At 36.2% G+C, this 10,313-nt stretch overlaps 1 protein-coding gene across 3 annotated transcripts in view; it reads left to right on the forward strand.

Annotated features, from left to right (window-relative positions):
* The window catches only part of drongo (Arf GTPase activating protein drongo), a 50,904-nt gene extending 41,484 nt beyond the window's left edge, over positions 1 to 9,420 (forward strand). For all 3 annotated transcript variants that reach the window (XM_074174740.1, XM_074174741.1, XM_074174742.1), the window contains 3 exons: positions 3,226 to 3,534; positions 4,194 to 4,462; positions 6,711 to 9,420. In XM_074174740.1, coding sequence (XP_074030841.1) covers positions 3,226 to 3,534; positions 4,194 to 4,462; positions 6,711 to 6,755 — 623 coding nt within the window. In that variant the 3' untranslated portion in view covers positions 6,756 to 9,420. The remainder of the gene's footprint in view (positions 1 to 3,225; positions 3,535 to 4,193; positions 4,463 to 6,710) is intronic.
* The last annotated feature ends 893 nt before the right edge of the window (positions 9,421 to 10,313 follow it).

A 10,313-nucleotide genomic window follows, 5' to 3' on the forward strand; every position in this document is an offset into this window, starting at 1 on the left:
ATAAAATAAATTGGTATCAGTAGCAAGCATTTCAACGTATTTTAGCTACTATGTTACCCCTATAAAACTGTTAAGAAACTGAGTTCTGAGAGTGATGGTATTGCGGCAGAGTCGGACTACTCTTGAAGCTGTAGGTTTCTAAAAAAGTGCTTGTATGAATAAAGGATTTCTCACATACAGTTTGGATAAATATTATTTGTCGGGATGTTTTGGCTGAAAAGTTTCTTTCATCGATTATAAAGGCGAAACGACGGGTTTTAACCATTATCATAACCTTTTTCTGATTTTCGCAAGAAAAAATTGAAGCACTAGGTTAGGTGGGTATATGGTTCATCTTTATGTTTTAGACGTGCTGTCTCATAATCTGACGATTATCTAGAGGGATTCGCTTAATCTGACAAAAACAATATTTTTAATTTTTTTTTTAATTCATTGTACTTAATTAATTGAAAAGCTCAGGAAATAGCATGCAAATAAATAAGTGTATGTTTTTTAAGTAGAATACTTAAAAAAAGAATATTTATGAGAAAATAAAAAAAAATGCTCAAAAAAATTTCATTTTTTATAATCCATTGATTAATTAATGAAGAAAAGAGAGAAGAAACTTTCTATGTTTTTTACCACTTTTATTTGTAACTAACGTTACTGCAGTTTTCTCCTATAAGGACATTTTCAAACTTATATATTGTATAAGTATGAAAATGTCCTTATAGGACATGTAACGTTAGTTACAAATAAAAGTGGTAAAAAACATGGAAAATTTGATTTTTTTTTCTTCATTATGATTTCCTTCCACGTAGTAACGGCTACATCCATCAATCATTTGATTAATTAATCATCATCTTCATCACGAACGAGTCTCTGTGATCAGCTGTGATGACGTCATGGCAACAGAATTCAGAGTGGGGACGGAATGAGAGAGTAATAGATAGAGAAAAAGTGAATAGAGAACAGAGGAATGGAAACTCGGAGAGGGAAATATAGGTATCACAGAGCTGCACGCATTAAACTTTATCGGCGAATTTTTGTTATTTCGGCTTGCGGAAATCGTCAGATTATATACTTCTCGTTATCTTCGAATTATTTCCTTCAAAATAAAAAAAAATAGCTACGCTCGAGAATGTCGAAAATGATGTTATTTTTTTACAACTTTGCTGCCCTCCCCTTTCTTTACATCACTCTCAAATTGTCAGATTACTGGAATATACACTTTTTAGCAGGTAATTAACTCACCCTACCTCAATCTGACGCGCTCGAGAATTTCTAATCTGATCCTTTATCACTCACAGGCGGCCTTATATATGGGGCTCATATTTGGTGGAGGTACTTAACCGGGTACAAGGCATCCCCCTGTATATTAATCTGCCGCGCTTTAGTAAATCTCTAAATCCCCGCTTGGGCTCCTCTATAGGGCTCACCTCGTACAGTGTCGAAAACCATACCGATTCTTTAGCCGCTTGGGCAGCAAAAATGCTCTAAGTACTGATTTTTGATGGTGGTGATTCATGCAAAGAAGAGGAAGAACTCCTGATGACTCTACTGATACCATTCTGTCAAGTAGAACCTCCAAACTAAACGTCTACGGCCTCCCTGTTGTTGGGGAAAGTACTACCGTAGAACGGATGATTTTGGATGCAGACTTCTATGGAGGTGCATCAATTTCGGGTCTTCTCTTTCGTGTCCACTTCTCTACTCCAAACGAGTAGAGTGAGGTCGGAAAGGCAAGTATATTCGTTGCAGTACCTTTGTTTTCCCTCGACAGTTCCGTTAACCAGATCTGCTACTATCGCCTGTTAGTAGAGTTGTTCCACTCTGAGGTATGTACGTCTTTCATTCAACGTTAAGCTAGCAGAACTTGTAGTATCTACGTAAGATAGAAAGCAAAAAATTCAGGAAAAGAGTACAAAATTAACCTTAAATTAGCCTAAAACGATTGAACATAAACATAAAAATTCTAGCTTGCTAAACAGGGAAATGTTTCCTCTCTATTTGAGTTCATTGATCTAACTAAATCTATTCTCAATAATGCAACTTATCAGAAATAGCCTCTAGGAACTTATTAGGGTCGCATAAAAATACGGAAATCATTGACAGCTGCTCTCGTTTATATTTCCTGAATCGTTCTCATTTCCATAGAAGATAATTTACCAGCACACGCTGTTTCAGAACAACCGTTAAAGGGTTAACGTCGTTACGTACAGATTTTAAGGTCGCTTTGACATTGAATAAACACAATATCGAGCCCTATTTCTTTATCTATTCCAGAAATTGTTTTGCAAATTAATTTCCCAAAATGTGCAATGGCGTAATAAATACATCAGGGACTTTGTACAGGGTGAGCAGAACTTTAAACCCATATCGGGTCTGTGAGAGTTTTGACCCCTTAAAGTCTTCGCAAAACCTTCAACGTACTTGAGTGTCGTCCCCCAAAGTTCATACATGCAAATGGGAATTGAGAAATATCTCATAAAAAAGAGATTTCGATTTCCTATTCATTGCTGCTTATGGAGCTTTGGAATGCTAAGGATACTTTTCCAAAAGTTGAATCAATTTTCAAAATGAAGCTCTTGTATGATCATAAGATTTTTTTGGGTCTCAAGTCTTAAATGTTACCTATGGATATGGATTAACCCTAACATCCGTGTACAAATCTCACAGCTGTCGGACTATTAGTTTGTGGGATACAATATTTTGGGTGAAGCAACTGTTGTTAGTTTGAAGGAAATAGATAATTTGGTATTGCGTGTGTTGAAGCGTTTCTTTTTGGCAGCGGACGCGCCAAAGACAATGTTGCCGACGAAAACATCAAATCTGATGACGTGATATTTCGAGGGTAATTTTTTTGACATATCGTCGTTTGATCTAGACCATAGCCCCTGAAAAGACCTAAAAGACTAACAATTATTTGGCCTACGGCTAATAATAAGTTCACAAGGAATTGAAGGAGGTAACGTGAGCAATAATTTTTTTCACAAAATGAAAGATGGATGAAGAGGAATAGTAGTTATATTCTACAACAAGTGAGAAAAACGACATATTTCTCACGAGCGCAGAAATTTGTCGCAAATCAAACGAGTGAGAAATATATTATTATATACATGTGGCATTGCCACATGTACATGTTTGTATCTGTACGCGATTTTATCACATTGTAAGCTTTGTTTTATTCAAATATCTCGTTGATTTTCTTCATTTGGAACTGAAACTATATTTTTTTCTGTGCAGGTTTCCCAACACAAGCGACATTCAACAACATAAACAACTGGTCAAACCTGCAGTCGAATCCTCCGCCTTTGAACGGTTCGCTGAACGGAACCCTGAATGGTTCTTTGAACGGTACGAAGCCTCAACCTGCCGAAGACAAATACGCTGCCCTCAAAGATTTAGATAACGAAATAAAGTCCCAGAAGTCGGGCCAGCTGGACTGGAACTCGACCGGCTCGAATGGTTCCCTTTACAGTTCCCCAACGCCGACGGGTTCTGTGTACAGTTCCCCATCGCCGCAGAGTTCGATATTTGGATCGCCTAGTCAAGGTACAGTAAAATGAATCTTGTTGTCGTATTTCTCATGAGTTTTTACGTTATTGCCTCTCAGTACAACCATTTAATTCCGTATAATTGCCAAATTGCGCGGCAACTGACAGCTGACAGTTGTCGCTGAAGTTATTGACTGTAACTGTTTTCTTCTTCTTTTTTTGGCGCTTTATTGTAGTTCCATCACTTTCAGTGCAGTCCAGACCGCAACCATTCAAGGAATGCACATGTCAGTTCAAATGGTAGGTGCTGGTCCCATCCAGTACCATTGTAGCAGCGTGGACAGTGTGGAGCTGCTTTCATTGCTGTGCAGTCTCTTTTCGGTTTCAAGGGTGGGAATACAGATTGTAAAAAATTCACTATGGAACTGTCAGGGTCAAAACTCTCCCTGTACGATTATTATTTATACCTTTGGATAGCGTTTTTCATAGTCTTTTCAATGATGTATCACAAGTAGGGGTTTGCAATTTAACCTTTTTGTGTTTTGGTGGGTGGGGACTAGAGGGTTGATGGGGGTGAGTTTCGATATCAGCTTTCGTTCGTGAGATATAGCCCATTGTAAATTTTAAAATTGACACACTGTATTATGTTCTACCGGTCTGGAAAATACCGCAGACCTGTATCTATTTCCGTTTAATTCAATTAGAGATTCATTCCAGGTCAGTTCATGACTGCTTTTTCCGCTTCGCAAGAAAACGGGATCGGAAACATTTCTAATCCCTTCAACAGCGGAGGCGTGAACTCTGTCAACTGGGGAAACGTCAACGGCGTGCAACCGACTCCACAGTCGTTCGCCAATCCATTCCGGGACCCGATCAAATCGAACGGATCTTCTCATCAGGTCTTCCAACCTATAACTGCCTTTTCCGTGAACACAGTGCCTGTTGCTGTGAATGGTACAAACGGATGGACCGCGAATCCTTTCAAGGTGAGTGCATTATGGTAAAAGAGCCTTAGATAAGGCTTACCTTACGACTTTTTTACCGAAACACGAGTATTGCTAAATTGACGTTATAATTTTGTCGGAGCTATAGGGCGGCGGCCGTCACACTTCTAGACAAGGACCACACAGTACGATGCGGGTGTCAACGCCGGGCCGCAGAGTATGTGACACCTCCACGTTAGGTCGCGCGACAGCCGCGCGACCCAATGTGAAGGCGTTCTTGCACTTATATGTATTCGGTTCATTTCGTTAATTATTTTGCACTAGCTATGCACGCGATGTCGTTCGCATGGGAGTTTATATCGAAGAAAGTAATCATACATATTGTTCCTTAAAATATTCATTGGAAAGAGATATTTTTTGAGAACAACGTTGGCCAGGGTATCACTGTCAATTCACTTTCTTTAAGTGGACTCTTCTATTGCTTCTGTTCTTAAATGCCTTTAGCTCTTTATAGAACATATATTTCTTTTGAAAAATGTTTCCCCTCACTAGAACAAAAATACTTCTTCTTCACGCGCGTTTTGTTAACTTAGTTAGCTCCATCAGATAATGACCAAGACTAATTCCTACGGCCATGTTGATGTTTTTATATTAATTTAGACAAATCATAACCCTTACATAACGAGAGTCGTTGAACTAATTACTTGTTAATGTTCCCAATGTCATTTTTTACCTAACTTTTACCTGTTTTTCACCTGTGATTAGATAAGGGTGTTTTAGTTGATTTCTATCACACCAAGAAATCATGTCATCCATGACTGAATTACTGTTGTTTTCTAGCTCCTCCGCAGTATTTCCGGAAACTGTTATGGTAGTGTCATCTGCGAATAGGATAATGAAACCTTGTTTTATATACTTCGGAAGATAATTCATATAGATCGAAAAAGCAGTGGGCCTAAAATGGACCTCTGTGGTACCCCAAGTATAATATCTTGAATATATAATAATATATATATATATATATATATATATATATATATATATATATATATATATATATATATATATATATATATATATATATATATATATATATATATAAATAAATAGATAAGTACTCTTTGATCATTCCCATATTGATTTCAATTTAAGAGCCACCGGTATACAGCTGTTTCAGCCTATTGGGCATCGTCAGTACCGGGCAGGTGGTCCTCGATTGAAGACAAAATGAGAAAAAACCAAGAAAGTACTTGATAAAAATAGCTGCGTAAACGCAAGCGAAACATAAGTGGAACCACCTATTGGTGTGACACCCAAGTCAACTTGCCAAGTTTTTATGTCAGTGTTGGTGGTTTGACCAATCAACCGACAACTGCGGTAGCAGAAATTTGGGAAGCTAACCTGAAATGCCATCGGAAAACGAATCCACATGTTTCTAGAAATGATATGAAATCTAGAAGGGTTAATGCAGTCAAGCTGCTGGAAAATAATTCCATGAAAATCAAAAAATAAATAGATAAGTACTCTTTGATCATTCCCATATTGATTTCAATTTAAGAGCCACCGGTATACAGCTGTTTCAGCCTATTGGGCATCGTCAGTACCGGGCAGGTGGTCCTCGATTGAAGACAAAATGAGAAAAAACCAAGAAAGTACTTGATAAAAATAGCTGCGTAAACGCAAGCGAAACATAAGTGGAACCACCTATTGGTGTGACACCCAAGTCAACTTGCCAAGTTTTTATGTCAGTGTTGGTGGTTTGACCAATCAACCGACAACTGCGGTAGCAGAAATTTGGGAAGCTAACCTGAAATGCCATCGGAAAACGAATCCACATGTGTCTAGAAATGATATGAAATCTAGAAAGGTTAATGCAGTCAAGCTGCTGGAAAATAATTCCATGAAAATCAAAAAATAAATAGATAAGTACTCTTTGATCATTCCCATATTGATTTCAATTTAAGAGCCACCGGTATACAGCTGTTTCAGCCTATTGGGCATCGTCAGTACCTGCCCGGTACTGACGATGCCCAATAGGCTGAAACAGCTGTATACCGGTGGCTCTTAAATTGAAATCAATATGGGAATGATCAAAGAGTACTTATCTATTTATTTTTTGATTTTCATGGAATTATTTTCCAGCAGCTTGACTGCATTAACCTTTCTAGATTATATATATATATATATATATATATATATATATATATATATATATATATATATATATATATTATATATATATAAATATATATATATATACATAATATATTGTGATTATTATTTTTTGCAGGTTGGCGGGACATCAACCATGAATTCGAACAACCCGTTCTTATGAAAAACCCGCGACCACCAAGAGCCTATGCCAGTGTGCCCTACGATTATAAGCAAGTTTTAGCCCACATGTTAACTCATTATAACGAACCACATAATATATGAATATATTCTCTCTCTATTCACCTCTCTATTTTCACCAGGCGAAAGAAGGAAATGTTATCTACCGGGCAAATGTCAAACTTTCTAATTTATTTTTTTGTTATGGTGTATTTATTTATTGGTCCGCGGCCCCGATAAGAGTACAGCGGGAACTTGTATCAAAGTTATGCCAAAAATGCTTTCGTCTATTATATTATATATACATAAAACTGTTGTAGGTTAGGTTAGGTTAAGGTATTCTTTAGGTAGATTTTAAATACGCTTACGCAAGAAAAACAGTAACGATTGCCTTTCACTATTTGTAGATTTTCGGAGAGTTACACGATCAAAAGCTCAGGACAAATCGGGTTACAGTTTATGTGTGCACAGGGTGGTTCCTCTTTCTGCTTTGGAAGTTGAAATATTGTAAAGACTGAAATTATGTTGGGAAGTTGCCTGCAAATTGTATCTTGTGGCTGTAAAATATTGATGTGTTATACTTCTTACAAAACTAATTTTGAATCGGAGTTCAAAATCACAAATTGGGTCTTGCATACCTTTGAATCAAATCATCATCCTAAATTTGAAATAGTCATCTAATGAAATCAAATTGACATTCCAACTTTTGAAATTACCACTTGAATCAACAATTGCCAACTTTAAAGAAGAAATGTTCTGTAGAAATGACAGCTGTCTCCCAAAGTGTCAACTTACACTGACAGTTATAGATTTTATCACTTGGAAGTAGTTATTTTATTGGTAATTGCCTGCTCGAAATGGTGGGTGTTGAATTATATATCTTCAACTTAAAATATAATGTATGCATTACCTCATCCACAGTATATTCTTTTCCTATTTATGATATTGTCAACTGTCAAAATTGATCTCTGGAATATATAAAATCAAAATATACTCCTATGAAAATTTCATTTCTATATTCACATGAACTTTCATACATCCAATGAATATCATTGATCAAAAAGCTGTCAAATGACGTCACTGATCAATTTACAATGAAATCTGATGAAGTAATTTTTGTAGAAAAATGATCTGTAACCGATATTGGCAAGTGACACCATACTGTTATTATCCAAACAAAACACTTAGTCATAGTAAAACTCAACTGATAAGTCCACTCCCACTTCTTTCATTCATAAATTCACCGAGTTCTCAGTGACCTCGAAACGAAGTGCAGAGCCAATTTCGTTCGTAAATCACTTATAACCAACTACAAAAGCTAAAAACAATAATAACGACAGCGAATAAACTAAACACAATAATTTCCGACCGTTTATTATAACTAATCCGATGCTCGTGGTACGTCGAATCCTTTAATACTACAGCACTGAACGCGATCCTAAGAGTGGTTGAAGGTCTTTGGCAACTTGGGTGGATCACGTGGTGAGAGAGCCTACTGCTTGTATTATTCTACTGCGACTTTGTTGTTTGTGATATGAAGGAGAAATTTTCCATATTAAGAGCACCAGGTTCAAAAAACTCAGCAGTCCCAGGGTCAAAGCCACTTCCATATAGTGAGAAACATTGAATTTTAGTGGAGCCCAAGTGAACAGAAATGACGTTGTTGATGACGATTATTGATTCAAAGTAGAAATTATAACTCTTATGAAATCAGTATATTCAACTTTTCAAACACTCGAAATTGTTATTTGTAATGGCAACTTCCAACCGGATAATAATTGTCAACAAATTGACAGTTACATTGACATGTTGGCTATCACAGTAAATACTTGTTAACTTCAACTGAGATTTGGGCCAGTAAAATTATAACAACTTGTAAATCTTCAAGATATTCACTTCCCATTCCAATCGAGGATATGAATGTCAATTTGAAGTAGACTCTGTTAACCCTAATTAACTATTGGGAATGTTTGCTCATCATAACAGTGAGGTTATAAATGTCAATTTGAAGTATATTTTCCTAACCTCAATTAACAATTGTAGAATCCACTTGCAATTATAATTACTTCTTGTAAACCTTTTCAAAATGTTTGCTCAATGTGACAATTTACAGCTCAAAACATCAATTGTTAACTGGAGGTAATGGATGTCGACTCTTGACATTTACAATGAATGTAGTCTCATGATGACAATTATTGTCGAACAACTTGATGTAGTATATGTGTGATTTAGGTATATCTGTATGTAGCCCAAATCGCTTGATACAAGATATGTTCTTCAAGATAGCATTTAAACCACTTTATGATTTTTTTTGTGATATGAGAAAAAGGAACTACCCTATTTTTATGTTGAAACATTATTGAGCTCTGATGGCTTCTGAGAAAGTTATTATTAAAGTTTTGTTGCAATTTTGAGCATCAATCAATTGACGACATATTCTGTGATAAAAAATTGCTGACACTAATTGTTCTTATACTAAACGATAGATCTAATACAGTAGCGGAGTATTTTATGGTGTTTTTTAGAAGAAGAAGATTCGCCATATTGGAACATGCGTGACTATTTTTCCGTCCTGGACACTAACATAGGAATCTTTTTTGCGAGCACAATGTATTCTGTATATTCATGAATAATGTCGAAATGGTTGTGTAAATAAAATTTAACACCAATTGTGTTTTTTTTTCTATTTTTTGGGGGGGTTTGTTAAACTTTCTAACAAAAATGAGATATGATGAAAAATCAGAGCTTATTCACCATTATTTATTGAACTGAATTTTGAAGGAAATTTCATATCAGAGGCAGCGACTTAGATCAATTCAATTTAAATTGAAAGAAGTATATTTTTAGGAAGGAAATGTTTTGGCTTGTGGGAATCTTCCAAAGAAACGAAGAAAGCAATTTATATCGAAACGAACTCAAGAGTTGTGTAGAAAATGCAAAGAAGTAACTTTCAGATACAAATTGGAAAAAAGCGCTCTTGAAACAACTACTTTCATGTGAACATTGAATTACACGAAAGAAAAAATACTTTCAAAACAACTGTTTTTATACAATTATACAAAAAAACCACTTTAAATTCAATTCTATACAGAATGTTTGGAGTATAAACTGAATACAAAATTGTGTTTTTTGTCAATCTTCATATAAAAGTAGTTATTTCGAAAATATTTTTTCTTTCATGTAATTTAATGTTTGTATGAAAGTAGTTGTTTCAAGAGAGCTTTTTTCTTCCCGGAAGTCCATAAATCTTCTTGCCTTCCAGACACGGCCGTCGCCATAGGGGGGGGGGAGCCTCCCCCCCTGCTTTTTCGACTTGAGAAAAAGTTGGTAAATTTCGGGCCGTGAAGATAGAAAAAAATAATAGTAGAAAACAATAAGCACAATATTATTTAAGTGTTTCCTTTCATTCGGTCGGTCGGTAGCCAAGCGGTTCGGCGTGGGTGCTTTCTTCACTCACTCGAATAGACCGCCGTGTTGGTCGGTGGTTCAAGCCCCAGTCTGAACGATCGATCTTCACTCGCTATCGTCCAACCCGTGTTAGGAATCACACGGTAAAAGGTAA

The sequence above is a fragment of the Leptinotarsa decemlineata genome, unplaced genomic scaffold (assembly GCF_025532065.1).
Source record: "Leptinotarsa decemlineata unplaced genomic scaffold, Ldec_3_MD MMD2_tig00000882_RagTag_RagTag, whole genome shotgun sequence".
NCBI lineage: Eukaryota > Metazoa > Arthropoda > Insecta > Coleoptera > Chrysomelidae > Leptinotarsa > Leptinotarsa decemlineata.